This window comes from Eptesicus fuscus, chromosome 15 (assembly GCF_027574615.1).
Source record: "Eptesicus fuscus isolate TK198812 chromosome 15, DD_ASM_mEF_20220401, whole genome shotgun sequence".
NCBI classification, from domain to species: Eukaryota; Metazoa; Chordata; class Mammalia; order Chiroptera; family Vespertilionidae; genus Eptesicus; species Eptesicus fuscus.
In genome coordinates this window covers 67,848,745-67,874,911 of record NC_072487.1, presented here as the reverse complement: position 1 = coordinate 67,874,911, position 26,167 = coordinate 67,848,745, and the positions used below count along the sequence as shown (strand labels likewise).

Here is a 26,167-nt window from a genome sequence, read left to right as displayed (position 1 = left end):
TCTTCTGGGAGAGTCAAAGGGTCTCAGGGAGCCAGTGAACACGGTTTCTGCTGAATCTGCCCAAACTGGAAGGGCATTCCCAGCAGAGGGAGTGGCATGTGCAAGGCGGAGAGGGGCGGGGGAGAGGGCATTTTCTGAGATTTTTTCAGTGCGGTTATAGAGTAGGGCACTGAGTACAAAAATGACAACAACTAATACTTGTTACATGACAGGTACTGTTCTAAGTATCCAATGTGTTGACCCATTTACTTTTCACTAAAACTTTGTGAAGGGTGCTGCTAATTCCCCCAACTGGTAGAAGAGAAAACTGAGACATGGAGAGGTCACTTGTCCAAGGCATTGGACCTTTAACAACCAGTGGCATCTATGACCTTAAGTGTGAGACTGGGGTTGTCTTAGAGCAGTAGAGTTGGCTGGGGATCCAGGCTCTGCTCCAGCCTTGCTGGGACCTTATCCTCTCCAGACTGGCCTACTGGAGCCATTCATTCTGCCTTTTCAACTTCAAAGGGAGTTGAAGAAAAAAAAAAAAAAGGGAGAGAGAGGTGAACAGTGTTCCTTGTACACAAATCATCATGTGGTAGAACCCCTCATGTCCATGGCACATACATCTTCCCCAGTGTGGAGGGGGCATATGGAGAGCCTGAGACCCTCAGAGGGTCAATGGCTTGCTCATGGTCACCCAGCCACTCTGCTACAGAGGCAAGGCTAGAATCCAGAGCTCCCCACCTGAGAAGGCAACAGAATATAGTAGTTAAAAGCCTGGGGTCAGATGACATCTGGATTGAAATTTTGGTTCTGCCACTTACTAGCTTCCTGAGTCCAGAAAATTTCTTAAATCCTCTAGGGTCCAATCCCCTCATCAATAAAATGGGAATTATAATTAATATAACACAAAGTTGTTTTGAAGAGTATATAAAACATTACATATGTAAAGAATCTGGCAAATGGTAAGTAATCAATCAATTAAATGATAATGGTAATGAAAATAAAGATGGTGGTGGCGGTGGTGATGATGATGATGTGGGGGAGGAGGAGAAGAAGAGGGTAGGGAGGGGAGAAGATGATGACAATGGTGATGAATCCAGCACTCTTTCCATAAGTCCGGTACTCTACACTGGCTTTCCACAGCCCCTCACTATGGTTCACACACCTGCATTTGGAAGTCATAACATATTTGTGCATAGTTACACACAGGCCCATGCAGGATTTCCATATAAAGTTGTATTTTTGGCTCTAATATGTTCCAATTACTTTACCTGCATGATGTAAATCATGCCTCATCCATGCACTGTATTGAACCCATATGATTTATCATCTACTTCATGCCCCAACTGGTTCTGCCCGGTCTAACATTCAGACACCAGAGGGAAAAGGGAAGGTAGCAAGTCCTGTTGAATCAACTTCCATAATAACACTCAGATCCAGCCTCAACACTGCAATGGCTCTGGCTCAGCATCATCATCTCCCTCTAAAATAACACTCATCTAGTCCCTATCCTACCCTATCTATTCTATCCACCCTATCCTATCCTGTACTATCCTATCCTAACTTATCCTATCTTATCCTATCTATCTATCCCATCCTATCCTATCCTATCCCATCCTAATCCTATCCTATCCTATCCTATCCTATCCTATCCTATCCTATCCTATCCCCATGCCACTGACTCTCCCCCTGTACTCTCCTACCTGCAGCCAGAGGAGTCTCTTCAAAGTGCTATTCTGCCCACGTAACATTCTTGTGTTCAATTCAATGCTTTCCAATGGCCAGTGTGGTATGGCTCTGCCAACCTTGTGAAACACAGTCTCCTTCGCTCAGCCCACACCAGTTGCTCACCATCCCTTAACCTGACATGCTGGCCTCTCTACTCATGATGCCCTTTCCATACTGCTCTTCCTACTGAACTCTTATCCATCCTTTGACTGTGAAGGCTTCCCTGATACCTGCCTTCCAATGGCCGAGGCAATCGCACCCATCCTTTCTCCTGTACGGAAGACATTATAATAACTATTTATTGAGAGCTTTTGTTTTTAAGCACCAATGACTTTATATATACGTTATCTAATTTAATCTTTCCAACAGTCCTTTGAGATAGTGTTTATCCCCTTCATAGGTGAATCAAGTGAGGTTATGAGAGGTTAAGTTAACCTCTAACCTGAGCCTCCTATTATCAAGTCTCAGGGTCTAGCCCCTCCTCATTGTAAATTGCACAGCTAATATTTAAACCCAGATTGGCATGACTCCAAAATGTCTGATTTTATCACACAGTATTTAGTTAGCTAAGTTCTGGGAGTTCCTTAAGGGCAGGGTCTCAGTCCTGATCAGCTCAGTGCCCCAAACCTAGAAATTAGCACTCAGGTATAGGCTGGAAGTGAGAGGGACTTAGCTTTTGACTTAGGTTGAAGAAGGGGGCATTACCCACATTTGCCCACGGAGATAGTAAGCACAGTGCTCACCAGTTTGAAATACTTAGTCTGCCCAATTTTAGATCTCAGTATTTCAACATCATCGCCTACTAGCTTTAGGATTTGGAACAGGTTATTCAACCTGCCTAAACCTCAGTTTCTTTCACTGTTAGACTATGAATAGCACATGACTGTTTTGTACATAGTTAAGTGAGATACACATGTAGAGTCACTGATATGATAAGGACACCATAAATGGAAGTTAGCAGCATTTGTCTATGCAATCCACTCTTTGTCATAAAGCCTACCCAAAGAAAACACTTTCTGACCACACAGAAGATGGGAGTCATCTAGGGGCGATTTCCTGTGCACCCCAACACACACTTCTGTGTTTTCACAACTTCCTTGTTCAGTGGTGGAAACCACACGAAAAACCCAATTTTTGCCAGCACAGTGGACATGAGCTCCCCTGGCCTTTTCCGCAGCACCACATGAATCAATGTGGCCGTGCAGTGGCCAAGGTGGGTGCTGGACCCAGCAGCCTCATTTGCATTTCAAGAAGTTTTCTTTTTCCAATGAAACATTTTGTTATTATTTTTTTAATCCTCACCCAAGGATATGTTATTACTGATTGAGAGAGAGAAAGAGAGAGAGAGAAAGAGAGAGAGAGAGAGAGAGAGAGAGAGAGAGAGAGAGGCAGGGAGAAGAGAGAGAAATACTGTTGTGTGAGAGAAACATCAATCGATTACCTCCTGTATGCACACTGACCGGGGATCGAACCTGCAACCTGGGCATGTGTCCTGGCTGGGAATCGAACTTGCGACCCACACTGGCCAGGGCTCTAATGAAACATCTTAACAAATATTGTTCTAACCTCCGTTCCTATCATGGCAGGGCAAACACACGCGCGCGCGCACACGCACACACACACACACACACACACACATACACACACACCTGTCCAGTCAGGATTCTGAAATCTCCCTCGGTAGGGCCTTGTGGCTGGGAAGGGCAATAGGCAATAGGCTCCATAGTATCAGGACATGGAGACTGAAACCAGAGAGAGACGTGGACGGAAGAACGAGTTGGGGACAGCCTGATTGCACGTATTCTTAGGAACCAGCTAACTTTGGCCGACTGAGCAGCGATCCAGAGGCTACAGCTGTCTGTGAGAGGCTCAAAGAAACCTCATTTTCTTGCTATTGCTTAAGTGCCACCATCATTGCAACTTCTCTTGGAGTTAAATTTTTGATACTATTTACAACTCATACATCCCACTGGCTATTGGTTATTAATTTCTACTCTTGATCAGACTTCCATAGACCTTTCCCAGCCAGCGTTTCCTAGTTATCTCCCCCAAGTTCATAGCATTATGTATAGTGTCTTTATGAAGAGAAAGAAAACGTGACTGTATATTGTGCTGGATGCATTAGCATTTCCCTTTCACTCAGGCCTCACAACAACCCCACCAGGTGGGACGATCATTGAACCCATTGTGTTGATGATGGAACTGAGGGTCAGAGGTCAAATTACTCACCCAGAGTAATAGCTGGTGAATGGCAGCAGTCACATTCAGACTTAACCAGGCTCAGACCACAGTCCCAGCACATTGGGAAGTTTAACTTTCTGCCACTGATGAGCTAAGTTTTTCTTCAGGTTGGGTCAAGACAATGGAAAGCTACAGCAATGAGGAGACTCAGCAAAGGCGTGAGACCTATGGTTCAAAAAAGGGTATATATGAGAGGAATTTAGAACAGGGCTTGGCATGTGATAAAGCTACAGACTGAATGTCTGTGTCCCCCACCCCCAAATGTATATTTTGAAACATAATCCCCAATGTGATGGTATTTGGAGGTGGGGCCGTTGGGAGGTGATTAGGTTATGAGGGTGGAGCCCTTGAGAATGGGATTAGTGCCCTTCCAGAGGAAACCTCATAGAGCTCCCTTTCCCTTTCACCACGTGAGGACACCGGGAGAAGATTTCCACCTATGAACTAAGAAGAGGGCTCTCACCAGACACCAAATCTGTTGACGCCTTGATCTCGGGCTTCCCAACCTCCAGAACTGTGAGAAACAAAATTGTGTTGTTTATAAGTCACCCAGTCTATGGCATTCTTTTATACCATAACTGACTAAAATGTGCAATTGACAAAGTACACTGGTAAGTACTTAATGAATGGTAAGTATTACTTTTTTTCTGGTATAAGATGTGGGTTCCTCTCTGAACATACTGTTCCTGGGAGAAGGGTCATCCAAACTGTAGGGAGAATTTATTCAGCTGAACTCCACCTCTATACTTCCAGAATCGTAAATCCAATAGTCATACTTCTTGAAAGGACACCTTTGAGCTTAGATTGGTGGAAGTTGAGCAGATCTCTGCGTACCTGAGTCATTTGGAAGAATATCCTTCTGCTTTGTTTCCCATGTGGATCAAAATCTGGAGGTGGGGCAGTAACCTCAGGGTGTAGATTTTCAGGGAGGGGGTTGTTGATCTCATCAGCACTCATCAATATTGAGAAGTAGGCATATTTCTAACTGCTTATATTTTACTGATATTCAGTATCTTTTTCTCTCTCAATCCCCAGTGCCCGACTCTCACAGGGGTGGGGAACGTCGGCCCACAGGTTGTGTAAGGCCTGCAAAATCATTTGGTCTGGCTCTGCAGGGCACTAGGGGTTAGATAATTAAATGTTTGACCAAATATAGCAGGCCAATTTTTAAGTTGATAATTTTGTACGGCCTGAGGATGATGTTATAAATATCCAAATGGCCCCTGGCAGAAAAAAGGTTCCCCACCCCTGCCAGGTTGTCATCCTTACTTTATGAAATACCTGACCTACATCACACTTCCTCTACATCAGTCAGCTCCTCTGAGCTACTGTCCAGGTGTTAGGAATCTAAAATGCCACTCTGTACTCATTACCCTCCCAGGTGACACATTGGAAGCAGTTCAAGTGTCATTTAAAAGATTTCAGAGGCGGACTGTCTCCCTCAGAACCACAGGATCCAAACCACCATCTCCTGTTGCCTGAAAATGACAACAGTCACCCTCTTTGGGGCTTTCTCCAGTCCCACCTCCACCACGCAGCTGGCATGGTTTTTTCATAAAGAGCAAGTTGGCTATTTCACTCTTGGGCTCTCAGCTACTGCAAATACTGCCAAACCTTTTACTCGAGACTTCTCCAGCCCTGCCTAGCCCCCAGCCTTTCCGCTTGCTGCAATCTCTACGCTCAATGACAGTGCTTGCAGCCCTCGAATGAGTTCTGTTTTCTCAGTCACTTTTGCTCATGGTGTCCCATCTGACTGGAGCAAATCCCATTCTTCTTCACTCTGTCTGGCTTACTCCCCCGCTTCTTTTGATCAGAGCTCTCACTCTTTAAAAAAAAAAATGATTTTGTCTTTTTGTCTAATGACCCAACAATGCATTCAGAGAATCTCTACCCTTTACCCATAGCAGCCCAAAATCACTAGATTGCTTCTCTATTTCCATTGGATAATAAGTTCCCTGAGAGCAGGGAGCTCCTCAGTCTTCCATTCCATGCCCATGCCTGGCAGATAATAGATAATCAATACGTATTTGTTGAGTGAATAAACAGAGGTCCCCCGTTGGTAAGAAACACCACCCAAGCAGAGAGAGAGAGAGAGAGAGAGAGAGACAATAGGAATTTTTAATGCATGGAAAGTTCTGCAGGGACACTGGGCAGACCCACAGGGAGTAGGAAGAGGCCGAGGTCCTGCAAAGTCAATGCCAGGTGGGAGTAAAGTCCTAAAGACCCACGCTTCCTCACTGCAGCTTCCTCGGGGCTTCCTTCCTGAAGCTGAGGAGGGCCGATCGGATCATCTCTCCATACATCTCCTCCCGGGGTCCAGGGCTGGGAGGAAGCTGAGTGTGGCCGCGGGAAGGAAGAGGAGGAAAGGCCGCTTGGTCTCCACCTGAAAGCTCCTGCCTCGGAATTGACCGCCATCCATAAGAAAACGTTGAAAAACGAGAGACTTGGATAGAGTCAAATAATATCTTAGAAAAAATAAAAGATAGAGAAAAATGGATAATTCCAGTGTTTACAAAGTCCTCTGTCGGCTATCCACAAGAGAGAGAGTTTGCTTTGGCCTCACTGCCAAGCCTAATTGGCCAAGCCCGTCCTCCGCTGTCTCCCAGCCCACCTAGGCCCCGGAATCCACGGGAGTGCTGCTCCCCCTCCCACGGAGAGTCTCTGTGCTCATGGAGGGCGGCGCCCCCCCTCACCGGCCCTTGGAGTCCCCATACGTGTTCCGGGCCATGGACACCATCTTCTCCTCGCACGTGATTTTGGTGTCCTTGAGGATGCTGTACCACACCATGCCCGCGGGCCGGACCTCCTCGCTGCGGCAGAAAAGGTAGGGCACGGTGTCCACGCGGCTCTGGATGTGGGCGCTGCGCAGTAGGCTGGAACAGTGGCTGCTCACCCTCTCCAGTCGCCTCAGGATCAGGTGGGCCTTCCTGAAAGGCAGGCGGAGACAGTGAGGAAGGAAGCAGCCCTGGTCAAGGGGCAGGTCTTTGGTGAATGAGGATCAATAGACAAAGGAGGCCTTGTCGTCCCAGCAATTTCCTATCCATTCCTGACTTGAGTGTGGCACTTCAAATGCCCATTCCAACATCACCCTCTACCTCTCCTCTCCAATTGTTCCATGTTGAAAAAATGAAAAGGAGGGATAACCCTTTGCTAAGATAGGAGAGTCCCAGGCATCAGCTTTGGGCCTCCAACACAGTAGAAATTGTTATAATAATGATAAACAACAAGAATAATGACTAAAATTTATTGATACCATGTGTAAGAAATTGGTCCTTTACATACATTTTAAAATGTTTATTTATCTTTACAATAGCCCTGAAGCAAAGGCTCGGAGAAATGGTATTACTTGACCAAGGTCAAACATCAAATTGACCTTGGAGTTGGGCATTTGAATGTAGGCCATGAAAACCCACAAGTCCCTCCCTATCTGCTTTCATGCTTCTCTAATTCCCTCCTACTCTTTTCACAGACAGGAAATTTGGAATCGTATGTCAAAGCCTAGTATATATGTCCCCAAATCACAGGGTCTCTTCGTGTCATTGCTCTCACCTCTAGAACAGTGACGGTGGTCTTACCTTCCTCAGCGGGCTGTGAGATTATCTGAGAAATGCCCAAAGCCTGGCTGGCACAGAGTCAGTGCCCAATAAATGACAGCTACTCTTATAGAGAATTATGACTTACTATGGCGATGTCTCAGGATTAAGGTCATACTGAACAAGAATCACTCTGTCCTTGGTAGTCATCATTAGTAATTTACCCAGGGCCCTTTATCCAGCACCAGAATGAGGAGCCCTGGAGAGATATGAGGGCTGCATAGAAAATTAAAGGATCTTTGAAATGACCTAGTCTGGGGTTTCTCAAAGGCAGGGATATTACATTGGGGCTGGTCATTCATTACTGGGGGTACTGTCCTGTAGAAAGGTCAGCAGCATCCCTGGACCTCTGCCCACCAGATGCCAAGAGCAATCCCAGTTGGGAACCAATGACCCAGTTTGACCTCTCATTACAGATGTGGAAACAGGCTTAGAGAGGGAAAGGAATGTCCCTTTCCCAGGTCAGACCACAAGTCCACGTCATTGTCCAAGTGCCTGTCTCCTGTGGAACCCATGTTTCTTTATATCCCATTACCTTCTAGATCCCCAGGAAGCCCGAGGGGCTAAATAACAGGCTCTCCCCCGCTGTCCTCCTCATGGCCCTCCGAGACCCCAGGAGGCAGGCAGTTTTATGACCACAGACCCCACAAATGGGAGACTGTGTTAGGCACCTGTGTGGCGGCTGGAAAAGGGCCGGGATTATGTGTGTGCGTTTTGTGGGCACAATTTATGAGGTGCCTTTCAAAAAGTCCTCTTTGTATAGCTCACCACTTGGGTGGAATACTTCCTGAGGTGCCAAGAATTCATAGCTTCATAATCGCACTTGAGTGGCCGCACTACCCTAGTTCTCGCTCCCTCTGGCAGGCACCTCCCCGAGAGCAGCCTGGGGAGGCTATTCCTACCCCTCCTCCTTGGAGTGCTTAATCTGTTCCTTAATAGCTCCATGCCCTTGGGAGACTTACTTAACGGCTCTAAGCCTGCGTCTTCGCTTGAAAAATGGTGCTGTTGTGATGTCAATGGGGATAAAGTCATCGGTTGCCTATTTATTGAGCATGTAGTATGTGGCTGAGCTCCCCATCCAGTGGGAAAGACAGACAGATGGAAAGTTACAGCACAGGTGGCAAGGGCAATGATGTAAGGAGGCACAGGACACGTGGGAAAACGGAGGAAGGTGCCTGGGCAGGATTGGGGACATGCATGAAGATGTCGTAGTTGGAAGGGAACTTGTGTTGAGCCTCATAAATGAGGAGGGGTCAGGCAATGAAGAGGGCAAGGACATAACAGGAGGCAGGGGCAAAGGCGAAGAGATAAGGGACTACATAGAAGTTCTTACGGCTAGAATCCAGTGTGTGAGTGAGGACACAGTGGGAAGCTGGGGAAGCGACAGGGGCCAGTAGAGACTGCCTGCTCCAGGAGAATCAACTGGGGGAGGGCAAGACTGGCAGCAGGCAATGAGGCAGACAACACACAGGTGCCACTGCTCTTAGGCTAGGGTTTGCTTTTGCTCCCTGTGCTTTTAAGAAGCGACTTCCTGTTTCTGTTTCCTGATTTAGAAAAAGAAAATAACATCTGCCTACCTCATCGAGTTATAGCAATGATTAAATAATATGTGTCAATTATTAGTTAATCCACGTAAAACTCCTAGGCAAGTGTTTGGCACACAGTAAGCCCCTCATGTGTGTTAGAAAGTATCACCATCATCGCCACCACCATCATTGTTATTTGTGTGCTGGTTTAAGCCTTGAGCATCTTTATAAGTCAGTGGCAGGAGACAGGCAGACAGAAATGGTAACAGCCTCTAATACAGGGGCCGAGTGCTGGGTTGAGAGCTTGCCTGGTGCTATGGGAATATATCAAGGGGACACCCAATCATTAGTTTGGGGGCTCAGAAGAGTCTTCCTAGAAGATGGAACATCTAAGCGAGGTCGTCAGTGATTAAAGAATGTTTCAGGTAGATAGAGAGGCAGAGGGGATACCCTCCAAAGTTAGATGAGACAGCATAAAACCACCAACTGCTTGAAACGGTCAGTGCAAATGGATAGAAGGCCCGTCAGTTTGGCAGAGAGCAGCCCATTGAGACTCTTCTAAGCCATGGCCACGTATTTTATTTGTGGGGCAGTGGAGAGTTGCAGTCTGATCCAGACAGTCACAAAAATGAGCCACGTACAAAATTAGGTTGGAAAGGGCAATTCCTCCAACATACCCACATGCTTTGTCTTCACAGGCTCAGCCCCTCCCTCCAAGAGAATCTTGGAACTCAACTGGACCAAGCCTCCTTTTGAATGGATGGGGAAATGAAGGTTTGGAGAGAGAAAATAATTTGCCTCAAGGAATGGCTTAAGTTGGCTACAAAGGATATGCTAGAAGCAATGCTCCTGGCTGTATAGAGTTGAGATGAAATATTTGGCTCTGAAGACCCAGATTCAAATCTTAGCTCTACAGCTTAGCCATGTGTATCACGAGCAAGCTCTTCAGTGCCATGAGCTCTTATTTACCACATCTGTAAAATGGGAATAATAACAGTGATTAGGGGAGGTTTAAGATAACCTGAGCAATTTGCTTAGTTCTCACTAAATGTTAGCCAAGATTCAGAGTAGCATCTTATCATAGAAAGCACGTGGGTGTCAGAGCGCATTGGGGCAAATCACATCTCTTCTATGAGTCGGTTTCCTCGTCTGTAAAATGGAATAGAGATGCTTATCTTGCAGGGATGTTGTTAGACTGCAGTGAAATGACTGCCATAGGCACCCAGGATGGGAATCCATACATTATAGGCACTCCACCAAGGCCATTTTGCTTAACTGTCCCTGCTCTTTCTCCACCATACACAATGCCTCAGCATTTAGACCAGGGGCTGGGATCAGCTGCCACAAGGATAGAAAAATTCGGAGGGTGAAGCTATGGAGAGAAAGGTTGGAGGTGCTCAAAGGCTGGAGAGGAGGAGGGGGCGTGAGAGAACCAAGGTGAGAGTTCTGGGTAATAACTTCTAGTAATAGACAGCCATAAATCAAAGGCCAGGCATGCTCCAAGCTTTCCCTAGAGCAGTGGTTCTCAACCTTTCTAATGCCACGACCCTTTAATACAGTTCCTCATGTTGTGGTGACCCCCAACCATAAAATTATTTTCGTTGCTACTTCATAACTGTAATTTTGCTACTGTTATGAATCGTAATGTAAACATCTGTGTTTTCTGATGGTCTTGGGCGACCCTGCTGCTGTAGAGCCTAAGACCATCAGAAAACACAGATATTTACATTACAATTCATAACAGTAGCAAAATTACAGTTATGAAGTAGCAACGAAAATAATTTTATGGTTGGGGGTCACCACCACATGAGGAACTGTATTAAAGGGTCGCGGCATTAGAAAGGTTGAGAACCACTGCCCTAGAGAGAGAGATCACAGGCAGAGTGACTACTTTTCTCAAATACCAAAGATGAAATCTTCCTCATTGCAGACAGGACTCAAGCCCGCTGGGATAGGAAGCAAGAGGTGAAGAAGGGCCACCACATACTAATTTACTGGTTCTATCAGCAGGCAAGATTGAGACAGGGCTGGCTTGTGAAAGAGTCAGGGGCTGGGATCAGATGCCACTACTCCGGGAATTGTAGAACCTTTGACCAACTATTCTATTCCCAGCACTATTACCCAATCAGCTGTTTGACACAGTTATCAGACAGAGACCTAATTTCTAAGGGGGCCTTGGAATGGAGAGGAAGAGAAGAGGCAATAAGGAAACATTCCTATTGGCCTCCTTCCCTCCTCCCATCTCCTTCAGTTGAGCTCCAATGTGTCAGTGTCAGCTGACCTCAAGTTTAATGAGAGTCGAGGGCATGACATGGCTGCAAAAACTTGGAAGCAATCTCCAGAAGTGGAGGGGGCAGATGAAGGGAAGTACTGATGTCATTCATGCTGGCCGGGTCAGGACACAGCTGGAGATCCCCGGTCACTTCTGGTAAGAGGGACATATGCAAATTACAGCCAGGTCATGATGATGAAGGTTGTCTCAAAAGCACATCTTCTGAGCAAGTACTGAAAGCAAGAGTAGAGGTGTCCACTGAAGGGGGAATTTAGGGAAATGGTTATGTTGTTCTAGTAAGTGAAGACAATTGGTGGGAAAAACTAGAATCAGGGATGATAATGACTATAATTGATTGAGTACCTACTATGTGCCATCATTCTCACCACAGTTCTAAAGTGTGTGCTTTATTCCCAGGCCGCAGGTGGTATAAGTGAGCCTCAGGCTGGTTACATGAGTTGACCAGGGTTAACAGGGTGAGAGAGAATAGGGTCTCTGATCTCTGCTACAAGGCACCCGAGTTTTATGCATGAAGCCACTTGAAAATCGACAGAAGGCAAATTTTGACACAATATAATAAAAACTTAAAACTGGAGTCCTCTAAATATATAGTGAGTATTACCATATTCCCCTTCACTGGAATTGATCAAATAGGTTCTAAAAAGGAGTCTGTCTTAGTCTATTCAGGCTACTGCAACAAAATACCACAGATGGGGAAGTTTATAGACAACAGGAACTTTTCTGTTACAGTTTTGGAGGCTGGAAGTCCAAGAGATCGTGGTGTGGTGTGGTGGCTGGTGAGGACCTGCTTCCTGGGATGCTGATGGTACTTTCTCACTATGTCCTCACCTGGTGAAAGGGCCAAAGGCTCTCTCTGGGGTCCCTTCTATAAGAGCACTAACCCCATTCATGAGTGTCAGCCCTCTTGACCTAATCACTTCCCAAAGGCCCACCTCCTCATACCATCATGTTGGGGATTAGGTTTCAACACACGCATTTAGGGGAGACACGAACATTCAGACCATAGCAGAGTTGGAGTCCATTTTTGTTGGTTTGTTTTTAATCTAAAAGAAATTGGGGGCTTGGTTCACAGAAAAATGCCATCTGCTGGGCACCTGATGAGCACTTCACAACAGGACCTGGCGTCACACCATTGCCAAAGAATTCAGTTCCTGAGATGAGAGGATCACATTCACTGAGGTCTACTCATGCTTCCAAGTCATGCTAAAATGGGGGTCTTCCAGCGCTTTCTGGGTTCCATAAATCGTGCTTTCCCTTTGTTGCTGAGACGTTTGTGTATTTTCTATTGAGTCTCGTTTTCCCTTATTTGTGCACATATCACAGGATGCAGTGTGTTATAAGGGATAGGACACTGGCTGGATATCGGAGGACAATGTTTTGTATTTGGGCTCTGACACTTGCTGGCTCTGTAACCTTGAACAATTTACTTAACTCCATGATTCTCTCTTGCTTAACCTTCAAAACTGATTATTCAGGAAGTGAAGTGAGACGTAAGTGACTGGACTTGTGTTCTGTGGAGATGGAGCTGTGGTTATAGATGGAGACGTATCCTCAAGCCTGTGCCAGTTTTCCTATTCACGTGCAGAGCCCCGTCACTTCCATACCTGTTTCTGGAAAGGTCTGTGCACACTGTTAATGATTTGGGTCGGGACTATAGGGTTCAGAGGTGTCAATTTTTCACTTTGTGTTTTATATACGTCTTTATCATTTTGAATGTTATAGAATGAACAAGAATTACTTTTAGAACAAAATACAATCGAGTTATTTTCACTTTGAAAACATACTTCCATACATGTATACTTTAAGCTGGTGTGATACATGTGTACTACAATAAAACCATAGTTTAATGGCTTCCCAGTAGTTCATTAGGTTTCCTTTCAAAATAAATCCGCATCAAGTTTAACCTCCGACCATACCCACCTAGCAGAACACCAGAAGCCCAGGTATTAATTGTTCCTGAATATAGATCCTCAACACCAGGCTTGAAATATGAATTTTAAGGCGACTGGTGAAAATAGTTACATTGGGCTTTGTCTCCTCATTCTGTCACAAGAAACTGTGCTACCTTCCCAAGAATCCATTCCTAAACTGATGGTAAGGATGACTTGAGTCTCAACTAACCCAAAACTGTTTCAGTTTGGGACTGACAAAGACTTCAAGATAATAAGCAATTTTGCTACATTATTGGCGGGAATCTGCTCTATGGGACACTTGTTCAAAGTCACAGTGTGCGCTGTTTGTATTTATCCGTTCTAAGACATCTTCAATGATAAGAGATGCTACTTCTTTCAAGAAAATAAAAAATACACCCAATGTGCACAGTCCATCCTAATTTCAGAAATGGCAAAAGATGAGAAAAAAAAAAAAAGTAACAGTGCATCTCAGATGATAGGAATATGGCCCTGGAAGCCTAGGTTTGCTCTTGTTCCTAATGTCCTAGAAATTCCAAGAGCGCTAATCCACAATATCTAAGGAAGAAACTAATATAATCTTGTACTGAAAGGACATCCAGGGACACCCCAGGCTTGATGCACTGAGGACACAGCAGCTAGGTTCACTAATGTGCCAACTCCTCAGAGGGGAAACACTTCTCACTGAGCTATGCTGAGAAAGATCCATAAGCGATGTCTGCCGTGGAAGCACGTGGGGCTGAAGGCATGACTACACCCTTCCTAGGCTAGAGAGATCGATCCCACTGAAACAAAACCTTTTCCAGTGCTTATTCTCTTCTGCCTACTCTATCCTCTTATTCTACTGTAACCGAGAGGATTGAGAGGCCCAAGAATGGTCAAGGACGTTCAGACTGGAGCCAGTGCTGGTCCCTGGCCACCGATGAGCTCAGATTTTCAAATCTCCTAATAGGAACCGTGTGGCTGGGACAGCTGTGTCAGCAGGTCTTTTCTGCACAGCTGTTTGAAGTAAGCTGTGGTTGCCATGGGAAGCAGGCTCTGATGGCCACTGGCCTGAAAGATTTACTAGGTAGAGGTAAGAGCTGCCCTTTTGTCACTGAATTTTATGGGGGGTTATACGACCACAGATCCGGAGGGTTGGTGATTATAGACCAACAGAATCCTACCAGAGCTCATCCCATTGGTATCTTCAGGATGCTCCCAGAAAATGCTCTTATCACCTGAGCCAGCTTAGTCCCTGAGAAACAGGACATGCTGGGCTGGTGTCTGTTCTCTGGTCGCTATACCTTCAGGGCTTGCTGGTTCCATGGCTTACCAGCCAGAAGGAACTTGGAAGTCCAGCCCTTTTGTGTAATTAAGCGAGGTGCAGAATAGGATGGAATTTGTCCAAAGTCACACAGCAAGTGGGTAGCAAAGCAAGGACAAAGACCCCATCGCTCCTGGCTCTAGGGCACTCTTGCTCTCTCTCCTATACCTTGAGGTTCTGCACACTGGCTAACCTTTGAGAGGCCTGGCACTTCGGCCCATATGACTCCTCTGTTTAAAGCCAGCTTTTAAGAGAAAGAACAGACTTCAGAAAAGGGCTCAAAAGAGCCATCATGACCTGACCTCTGCTGAACTCTCCAGCCTTGTTTTTTACCTTTCCCTCTCACCTTGAACTCTCTGCCCCAGTAAGACTTCTACTTCTTGACCGAAGTATAGTCTCTTGCCCGGCCCTCTCTTGTCTTTGCACAGGCTGTTCCTTCCAATGAGAACACCCTTCCTTTAATCGGGAGGACTCCTATTCATTCTTTAACTCTAACTTTCTTCTCCAGAAATTCTTCTTTCGGCTCCACGTCTGGGTTAGCTGCACCAGCTACCAGCATCCAGAGCCTTGTCACTCAAAGTATGCTTTTGGATCAGAAACATCACCATCACCTAAGAGCTTGCTAGAAATCCAGCATCTCTGGCCCATCCCAGACCACCGAGTTGATTTGCATTTTCCTAAGGCCCCACGCAATCCTCATGCACATTGCAGTTTGAGAAGCACTGCTCTGAAACCTGCTTCTCACCCTCTTTAGCTGGCGCTGTGCTTCTACCTCATTTCACTGCACCTGCCCGCTGACCAGCCTTTTCCCCACGAGATGCTGAGCCTTGTAAAGGCAGACGCTGTCTTCTCCACGCGTGTGTTTCCAGACCACAGCACAGCATTTGGCACATAGTAAGCACATTAAATGAATTAATGAATCAATAAATTAATGAAGTGAGGGCTCATCAAGTCTCTTACTATTTGCAAGGGAAAAAATGCATTATTTTACAAGGCTATTTTTGAGCTGCAAAGAGTTTAGAGTTTGTGGAATTCAGGTGTTTGCTACTGTGATCTATAGATCCTCGATAGCTCAGAGAAACCTACAGGACCCTTGGTGTTGGTGGGGAGTTGAAGAGGAGCCCCAGCAGGCGGGGCTCCAAACCACCCACTCTAGCTTCTCTCGAAACAACTCAGTGGCCCAGAGTCCACACATCTACTCATCCCATTATGCGATTATTCAATAAGAGTTGGCGCCTGCTTACAGGAGTGAATTGGACACAAAGGATCGCCAGCTACACAAACTGACATTGTAGTGGGTTAGAGAGATAACATATAAGTAAAGATCTGTGAGGTACAGGATACTAAAACTAACAGGTACAGTGCAGAAAATTAAAACATGAGGTGTCAACGAGTAGAAGTATTAAGGATACTCTAAGGAGATGGCATTCTAGCTAAGACCTGGGGTTCTAGGTAAGATTTTCTTAGAAGATAAATTTTCCATGAGTTAAAAAAAAATACTAAGTACCACTAGACTAGCTTATCCTGATCACTGAGGGCCAGTGAGCACCAGAGCCCAAGGGTGCACAGTGAGTTCACTAGCAGCGCCGGGACGGAGTAGGCTACATATGCCTTGGTTCCTGCTGACACGCCAGTGTGCAGTGTTGGAGGAATGCCAGAGGCCCTCTGGGGACTGGGAAGACCAAAGGAGGAGGGAGCTGTGTGCCCCGGGTGTGCGTTGGCAGACAGTGGCTGGTGACTGGCTGGCCAGAGGTCAGCGACTTATCACAATCCATTACCGAGTTAGCTGCCCAGCCTCCCTGGGCAGCCAGGTGGCCTTTCCAGAGGATTTATGTCCCGGAGGGTCATAAAGGGTCCCAAAGGTGTAAAGACAGAGTCAGGAGTGGGACTCTGGTTCAGCTTCCACCCAAACTCCCTGAGCTCTGTGGGAAAGCCTCATACAGTGGCATGTCTTTCCCTGCCCACAGCAAGGCAGCAGCCGAGGCTCAAGCCTATCTGCCCTCATTCCACTTTTATCTAAAGAACCTTCCTTTCGTGAGAAAGGGAGAAAGGTATGGTCCAGGACCCCACAGAACAGATAAGGCCCCACCCAAGGAGAGATCCCTTTTATCCTTGGACCAGGCTCTGGTCTCTTCCCTTGAGGGCCTCGCGTTTTCAGAAGGTTATTGCAATTGTGAAGACTCAGGGTGAGAGTTCCGGGCAGAACCAGACTCCATAAAAAAACTGTCGCACTCTGGGCGGCTCATGTAACCCCGGTGGGCCTTTAATTCTTTATCATCTTGAAAGAGGGAGGATACCCTACTTTGTCCAGCTTACGGGGTAATTTTAAAGCTTTTTAAAGCCTATTAAATGTTTCAAGAAGTCATGTGATTCTCCCCAGCACTACCGATGCTATCCTGGCCCAGAGCATGACTCTGTCTCTCCTCGCTATTATCACAACAGCCTCCAGGGCCTCCGTGCCTCCCTCCTGTCTGGACCGCTCTAGTCCATGCTTCCAACTGCAGTCAGAGGGATCTTTCTCCCTTGAAGATCTAATAATATCACCCCCTCCCTGTGAAAAACACTTGAAAAGCTTCCCATTACCCCAGGGAGATAATCCAAACTCTTTAACCCTACTTAGCGGGCATTCAGGACTGGCCCCTGCTGACCTCCCCTTCTTATCTTTTACCGCTCCTGCTGTCACACACTTTGCTCTGACAATTTGGAAATTCTTTCAGTTCTTACACACACAGTGTTTACCGAAGTGCAGAAGTAGTTCCCCTGAGGCGGAGGAATGGATTTGAGGTGGTGCTTGAGATGATCATATACCCAGTACTGAACAACAGCAAATCACACTGGGAAAGCGCTAGCTCCCTTGTTCAATCTCGTCCCTTCCTCCAGGTTACTTAAAAAAACACACACACACATCTTGGTTTGGGACTGTGTCTTAGCACTATTCTAACACTCACCAATCTCCCCTTTAAAGGAAGAGCCTTGAGTTGCTCCAGGATGGAACAAAATTGTGTGGTTTTTCCATTGTATGAATGTTTAGGTTTAATTTTCTATTGAGGTTAGATGGTGCTATGCTCCCCTTTACAAGATGACACAGTGTTTTCTTTTCAAATATATTTGCAGTAAAAAGTGAATGTAAGGAAGAGGTAGCAAATGAACAAAATATATATGGTATGGTGATATGACAAAAATCATACATGTGGCAGGCAAATGATCAAACTTTGAGGGAAAAACCTAGCTGTACTGTAATATCATCATCTCCTCTGAGCATTTCCCAGGAAGTCCCTCTGCTCCAGACCCTCCAATCCTTCTCTCCCTCCACTTGCCTGACTCCTCCTCCCCCTTTGGGTCTCAGAGTGTCAGCCCTTGGGAAGCCTTCACCAGGTGTCTATGCCTCGCCTGCCCAAAGGGCCCTATTATTTTGCTGTCATGACACTTACTATTCCTATTCTGTGGTATTGCTTGTTTAATTACCTGCAAAAGCAACCTACATGTAGGTAGGGATTGCTTCTACCTTTTTACCATTGCATGGTCAACAACTAACATGTAAGATGTGCTAATGAGTATGTGCTGAATAAATAAACGAATGAACGAATGGATGGATGACGTTGTTAGGTGCAAAGCAGGAAATGCAGCCACCATTTCATATGCTGCTTTATGAAGCTTCAGAAAATGGCAACTGCATCTTAGTCATGTTTGAATCCTCCATAGCACTTAGAACAGTGGTTGACAATAACTGCTGATGGCAAAAAGCATACCTTAACATGTGCTATGAATGTATTTAGTCATGGTCACTATTGGACTCCATTCCAGAAAATCTCAGATGAGCCCTGGGAAGAGCCCTGGATTTGGGGCCATGACCTGTCAACAGTGCCTCTCCATGATCTCGGTTAGGACACAGCCCCTCAAGGAGCCCAAGTTTCCCGTCTCTAAAATCAGAGGTGGAAGTTGGGCATGGGGAGCGATTAATCAGAAGAGCACTGATGTTTCTCTCTTATCTGACATTCCAGGAGTCCAAGAAGCTAAGATTCCAAGATTCTTCCTCCCTCCCATGTCCAATCTCTATCTAGCCCTGACATGAGACCAAGGTGAGTGCAACCCTTATTTATTAGATAAAGCCCATTCTCAGCCTACAGGGAAAAGGGTCCAGTCAAGTCTAATGAAAGCAAGAAGAATGTATCCCTCCACTCACACTCATATGTGCATACCTGGGCCCCAGCTCATCCTCGCTCCTCCAGACGAAGTCCCCGAACTTCTCATAGTGAGAGTTGTAGTGGTGCTGGACTCGGAACAGCATGGAGGCTGAGACCTCCATCAGCATGTTGTAGGCAGTCTGCTGCTCCTTTCCACTCGTGTACCCATTGTACAGATTGTAGATCTTGTCGGCTATCTCTGAGGTGGAAGAAGGCACAGATCACTGGACAGTAGGGAAAGTGAGGATGGAGACATGCTTTGCAACAAGGGAGGCGTATCCATGCAGGAATTCACTTGCATGGTCCTTGGGGGCAGACAGACCTCAGTTGTATCCTGAACGTGTCAGGAACTAGCTGTGTTCAGTTTTCCTTTCAACTAGTGATAACAATGTCTACTCTGAGGAGCACTGGGAGGACTAAATTAAAAACTGGATGTGGAGGACTTGACACAGGGCTGGGCACAAAGTTAGTGCTCATAACAGCAAGCTTCATTATTAACCTAAGTTTTGTGCCTGTGATTTAACATTCAACTTTCAAGCAAGTACAGAGGCTTAAGTAAATTGTCTTGGGCTCATCTCAATAGTCTACTTCTGTCTCCCCTCTGCCATTTTCCCTGCATGTTTCTGTGATCAGGTCTGACAGGTCCCCATTCAGTAATCGTTCAAAGGAAATCCAGAACCTTCCGCTTGCCACTCATGACTATTCATACTTCTTCCACTATTCCCACCAATCGATGGAACTTAATAGGCTGCTCTCCTGAGTAGAAAGCACGTCTTTGTATCTTTGAAGACTGATCAAAATTTATATATGTCCCCAAGTCACTGCTAACAACAGCTGCCTCTAGGAGAACTGGGGGGCACATTTACTTTTACTTTGCATTATTTTCTACTGTGATTTTTATCTTTCTTATATTTTTTAACAATGTGAGTGTATTATTTTAAGGTATCTTCTTTATTTATTTTAATCCTCATCTAAGGACATACCCAGAGAGAGGAAGATGTGTGTGTGTGTGTGTGTGTGTGTGTGAGAGTGAGAGAGAGAGAGAAAGAGAGAGAGAGAGACAGAGAGAGAGACAGACAGACAGACATTGATTGGCTGCCTTCCATACATATCCCAACCAGGGATTGAAACCACGACCCAGGTATGTGCCCTGACAGGGAATCGGACATGCAACCTCTCGGTGTACAGGATAATGCTCAACCAACTGAGCCACTCCAGCTGGGCTGCGTTATTTTAAAGTAGAATTAATAAAATTCTCAGGAAAACATGTCAAGTCCCTTTGCCTTTGAGACTCAGTAGCTCACCATTTCCTCTCGCCTACTTGCACACAGAACATTTGTTCTCGAGCCTTTTGTAGAAATGTCTCTCTCTGAAGTGAACTTCGAAAAGGAGGTTACCGCGTCTCTTGCATTGCTTGTGCCAGGGCCTTAGAAAGCACTTGCTCAGCCTGAAGTGAACCAGCAGGGCTTGAGCTGCCATCACATCTTTGCCAGTCCTGACAGAGAGACTGCATCTACACGTTGCCCGGAATGAAGTGTACGGTGGATCTGATTGACTGGTTCTATTTTGTCAGGTGTTTTGCCTGATATTTACAGTTCCATGGAACAGGAGCAGCAAAAAGGTTTAATCTTGCATGTGAACTCTGACTGATAGTACCGCTCATTCACTGTAGCTCTATGCCGCAGAGGATTCTGAGGCCACCCCCGAGCTGGATGGGAGAGTGTGCTGTGCTCAGCTAGTGATGTCTACACGGATGCAGCAAGCTGAAGTGGTGTTGGGGAACACACGAGACTTGATTGGAAAGTTTATAAGGAGGACATTCTGATAAAAGGGAAGTGTGTGGAATGCCGCCTACCCTGTTTATCGGAATTCCGACTTGGAGGAGTGTCGAAGGCGGTGCCCTTAATTATTCCTTGACCTTTCCAAACGAGCCTGTGCATGTGCAGATCCCCTGGGGGTTTACTGGAATCCTTATGCTTAATCCCTGGATGCCCTTGCCTAGAGGACAATGTAAACATGTGTCCTCCCAAGATTACTCACCCTATTGATTGTATCTAAAGATAAAAATTCCAATAAAGACCTAAGGAGCCAGGCAATAGAGGCTGCTCTGGCTACTAAAGCCAGGGGCCCCTTAGCCCTCTTTTGCACAGAGTCCACATCCCAGAGGCATCAATCTGTTCATCCGTCGTTTGGGGGCTGCTGGTCCGCCCCGGCAAAGTGGTCTTCTAGGTGCCACTGTTCTGCCAGCTGCAGCATCGACTGAAATGAACTAAAGTGACCGATCTCTAAGAAGTGCAGGTGAAGGGTCAGGATACGGCCAGGGGCCTCTGCCTCTCCATCATTGCTTGACTCAAAATCAAAACACAGACAAACTCTATAAAAGGGGAGCAGGTCTGTCCACTGGCAAAGATATTGTGGACCATCCTGGGTTTCTTTTATGGCTTTGATGAATTTAGCTCCATGTTCCTCCTCCCTCAGTTCCTTTACTTTCTTCTCCGATGCCAATAGATGTAGGGGGCAGGAAAAGGGTGGTGGTTAGTGACTGTTGGGTACAAAAGTTAGAGACAATATATATGGGAGTTCCTGGGAAGTGAAGCAATGGGTCACCTACCTTCTGCCTTGTTGTCATCCACCAGTGGGCAGGCTGTCCTCAGGGTCACCGTGCTGAGCTCCGAGTGCCTCCCCCGCGTGTCCACAGCATACAGAGTGAATCTGCAGCACAGCAAGAAAACACAGCACCAGGCTGTGGCTTCTGAGAAGCCCCGGACAAGCAATGCAAAGAGGAATCTGAACCACAGCACAGGTGTGGTTGGGAACAATCAAGCTGCAGGAGAAATGATTTCCCCCAAAAAAAGATAATTATAAACCATTTACTGAGCACCAATGCCTCCTGGGCCCTTTGGACTTAATCTCTTCATTTACAAGCAAGCAAACCTGGAAGGCCGGGATTATTATCGCCTGCGTTTCACCCCTGAGGAAACTGAGACTTAGACTGCACATCTTTTGAGGGACTCATAGCTACTGAAGAACAGAGCACTTGAGAAGTGAACCCCAATGCTATCCTACATAGCGGGGTGCACTCACATATCTTACTCCATTCATTCATTTAATAAATACTTATTGAGCATTAAGTGTGTACCAGGAATTATTGTAGGAAGGTGCTCAGGTCATAAAGATGACCAAGAGATTCAAGGTCCCTGCATGCATAGAGCGAATCAAAAAGTAAACAAAAATATTCTATAATGGTAAATGTGAGAAGTAATATAATAGGAGAAGGTGAAGAAGACTAATGTTGGGGGGTGGGGGAACGTGGATGCTTTAGACAGTGTTGTCCACGGAGGACTTCAGGTGGAGAGCAGGACTGGGCTGAGAACTGAATAATCAGAAGCACTGGCTTACGGGAGGAAGACCTGGGGGAAGAGCCTTCCAGACAGGGAGAGCAGTAAGAAAAGGCCCTGAGGAGAGAAGGAGCCCAGACTGTTGGAGGAATAGGCAGCGGGTATGGCTTCAGTAAAATGATGTGAGATGGAAAGTTAGTGGGCACCTGTGGGAGTCTCAGTGTTATTCTAGGTACAAGGCATGTCCCCACCTTTCTATGATTTCACCTGAGGCTCCATGCTGTGCTAGGGGACGTAGACAGACAGTGTGGCTTTAAAAGGAAAGAGCTGGAAACCGCGGGCCAGGTGGATTCGGGTCCAATCCAGTGCACAGAATTCTTTCTGGAGCAGTCCCTACCCTCTGGCCTACCTTGAGAAGGCTCCCTGACCCTTCACGCCTCCAGATCGCAACGTTCTGTGGTTTAAACAAAGTCTAAAGAGACTTCCAAGAGGAGGTGAGCCTTGAAGGCAGGAGCAACCTGAATAGGACTGTTGAGCATCTGAGTGTCTTGTCTCTGTCATGCCATCCTCTTTCATCTGTCCTCAAGGATAGAGGCAATAGTGAGCGTGGGAAGAGGCTTCCCGGGGTCAAGCAGAAGAAACTGTGGTCTCAGGGGGCCTCTTTCCTTTCCTCCTTCCCCAATACCTCAGTTCACCTCATGTTATATAAAATGGGCTAAGACTACTGTCTCCGAGCTGCAGAATGATGAGCCCTGATTGACTGCACATGGTAGGCACTTAATAAATGAGTTTATTTTACAACTTAATTAATATGTACTAGGACTTTAATATGTGTCAAGCACTGAGCTGAGCAGTTTTACCTACATTTTCACTATTAATTCCCCCCCCAAAATCCTAAAAAAATAGCAACTATTACTCTATTTTATATGAGGGTCAGGAAGAGGAAGTAGCTTGCCCAGAACCACAGAGTAATTCCTGGGACTGGCAGGTTAATTAAGCCTAGGTTTGTTTGACTCCAAAGCCCATGAATTTAAAAACTGTCAGCTGGCCAAAGGTCTCTGGATACCAACACTGTACACATTTAATTCCATTAGGTACACTCGCCTAACTCCAACTATAATGAGACAGTGCCATTTTTATGTGTTGTGGGTTATTGTTTTTTAAATAAATAATCACATTTATTGTCTCCATCTTTCAGAAGAGGAAATTGAAGATTAAAAAAAAAAATGAAGCAAAGTCACAAGGTTAGACAAAGAAAAGAGCCAGGACTTGTAGCCTGGTTTGTCTTACTTTAAAGCCGTACCCTTGGCTCTCGACTCCTGCTGCTCCAGGTCTATCCTCAATGGCTTTGGGGGTCTGGACTGGGTGATCTACACGGGCCTTCCAAGCATGGATACCTGTTGGTCTGACGCCCCAAAGGATGTTTTTTACAAAAGACACCATGAATCAGAACTTCTTGGTGCAAGGGTCACAGAAAGCAGAAGCCAGTATCTTTATGGAAAAAAGACCATTTGTCGTGTGCACGCGTTTGTGTTTGTGTGTGTGTGTGTGTGTGTGTGTGTGTGTGTGTGTGTGTGTGTAAACCTCTTTAAAATAGCTCAATTTCTCTTTTAAAGAACATACTTAGCCCATCCCAGGAATAGGTTTCTAACCTACTCCTTACTATTAATACGGAACCTCACTGTAATTAAGACAGTACAGTAGCAACATCCTCTCTTTGCTTCCCCAGCTGAAATAACAAGCAGTAGGAAGCTGACATTCTTGGTGCACAAAGGAATTTGTCAGCCGATCAGGCCAGGTTTGTATCTGTGATGCCACAAGCCAAGCTGGCAGCGAGCCCCATGACCATACATGCTCCACATCCTCGGCTGCAATGGGACATGCCACTGGGCCCGTGACAGGCCCACAGAGACACCTCCTCGCACTACAGGAATGTCAGCACTGAGCCCTCCGGCTGCAGAGGCCTTGGGAGAGGGTGGAGGAGGGATCGCCCAGAGCCCTGGTGGCATGCTGTTCGGAAGCAGCAGGAGTCTTACAGCCCAAGGGCACCCACTGGAGTGGTGCTCACTAGCATCATGCCTTAGGCTAGTTGATGATCCTCTGTGATCCTAGTCTCCTCGTATGTGAGTCAGGAAGAAACAGTCCTTCCTTGCACAATTGGCAGTTCAGGTGCAGGGAACCCAGCGCACTGCCCCATTGTAACGCTAGGCATGGCTGCCAGCTAAAGAGTGCTCACAGGTACCGGGCCATTTACATGCATTATTTCATTATTATGAGCTGGGTACTGTGACTGTTTACAATTGGTGATAAGGACATTGGTTCCAAAGATGTAAGTAACTGACCGATTATTACATATTAAGTAGCAACAGGGGACCAGAACTTAGATCTGCCTGAATCCAAAGATTATGTTCTTAACCATATTGTACAATAGCGCCCCCTTACCCAAGGGAGATATGTTCTGTGACCCTCAGTGGATGCCTACAACTGCAGATAGTACCTGACTCGATGCGTACAATGTTTTCTCACACATACATACCTACAATAAGATCTTTTAGGCAATTTCATGGATAGAAGGTTTGTTCTTAGCAACCTCAGCGTAAGATTTTTTTTTCTTTCCTTATTAAGTTATGAACTTTTTCCTTTTCAATGAGAGGAAGCACGTTATGGCTCCTCCTTGGCACGTCCAAATTGCCAGCATCACTACTCCTGTGCGTTGGGGCCTTTATGAAGTAAAATGAGAGTAACAAGCACTGTGATACCGAGGCAGTGGATCTGGTACCCGACGGCTACTAAGTGACTCGCAGGCGGGGCGCGTCTACAGCATCAGGCGTCGGTGACAGGAGGCTGCTGTCCACCTCACAGCGCAGCGTGCATGGATATGACATGTAAGGGCTCTGCAAGGTGAGTTCAGATTGGGAAACCTTGCAGAGGGAGGTACTGAAAGCAAGATCGCAAAGGAACGTCAGGATGTGGAAATAAGTAGCAAAGTAGGGGAGGGGGGGTCAGGACAGTGTTGGGTAACGTTGAGTAAGTCCTTACTATACAACAACCCATCTAGAAAGTGGAGGAGGCGGGACCCAAGCCCCAGCCTGGGTGTGCACTTCAGCGTGGGTACTGCCGCGGCCCTGGCATGGAGCCCAGCATTGTGTAGATGGTAGGCATGTAGTAAGTAGTTGAGTAAATGAAGGGACTCCAGCCTGCCACATCTCATTTCTCAGTGTCAGTTTCTGCCTCAACAATATGGGAACAGGGCGAGGCTGTCTCAAGGACCACCATGCAGAAGGATGTGTGAGAAGGGGCTTGTAAGTTGCAGATTTTTATAAAGACCATAGAAGAGCACTTACTTGTGCAACAGTACACGTTTGAAAAATGCTTTCTTTGAGTGGGAGAGAAGGGGATGCGTTTCAATGGAGGGAAACATTAAAGGCTGCAGTGAGTGGCCTCTGTGAATGAGCCCAGACATGAGGAGGTGGATTCTTTTTAACTCTGCTTTCCCATTGGCTATGTAGGTTTCCATGGTGCTTCTGCAATACATCTCCTCCACCGAGAGGGTCCAGGGTCACCTCTCTGCTTAGCCAGGCAGCATGAATAACGGTATGTTGGGAAGAAGGAGTCTCAGGTTTTTAGGTTATAAAACCTGGGGATAATCCTTGCTTTCCCCTTCACCTTCCCTGAGCCTCGGTCTCTGCACCTGTCAAATAGGGTGACATTGTCCACATCTCACACATGGCGGATCAGGACTCAACGATATAATGATTGGGACAGGCCTGGTTCAATCCTCGCTCCCTAAAAGGTAGCGACTGTTTGTGTTATGAGAGTAACCGAATGTATCAGGGGAGGCCCAGGATGGAAGCGGCCTGGGCCACCCTGCCGGCAGGGGCAGAGGGGTGGAGAAAGAGGAAGATGTCAACCTCACAGGCCTGGGTCAAAAGTCACAAGGCCATACGCTTTCTGCCTGTCTCAGCTGTAATTGAAGAACTGTTCCAGAGACACATCTGAAAGCTGTTAGGGGACCAGGCCGGGCCTGGGGGGCCCTTTGTGAAGGGAAGAGTGCGGAGGCCTC

At 46.4% G+C, this 26,167-nt stretch overlaps 1 protein-coding gene across 2 annotated transcripts in view; it reads right to left on the bottom strand.

Annotated features, from left to right (window-relative positions):
• Positions 1 to 6,054: 6,054 nt before the first annotated feature.
• The window catches only part of ASTN2 (astrotactin 2), a 769,045-nt gene continuing 748,932 nt past the window's right edge, over positions 6,055 to 26,167 (bottom strand). For both annotated transcript variants that reach the window (XM_028161420.2, XM_054727144.1), the window contains exons 21-23: positions 21,378 to 21,478; positions 18,782 to 18,965; positions 6,055 to 6,881 (exon numbers count right to left, since the gene is read on the bottom strand). In XM_028161420.2, the coding sequence (XP_028017221.2) occupies positions 6,644 to 6,881; positions 18,782 to 18,965; positions 21,378 to 21,478 (523 nt within the window). In that variant the 3' untranslated portion in view covers positions 6,055 to 6,643. The remainder of the gene's footprint in view (positions 6,882 to 18,781; positions 18,966 to 21,377; positions 21,479 to 26,167) is intronic.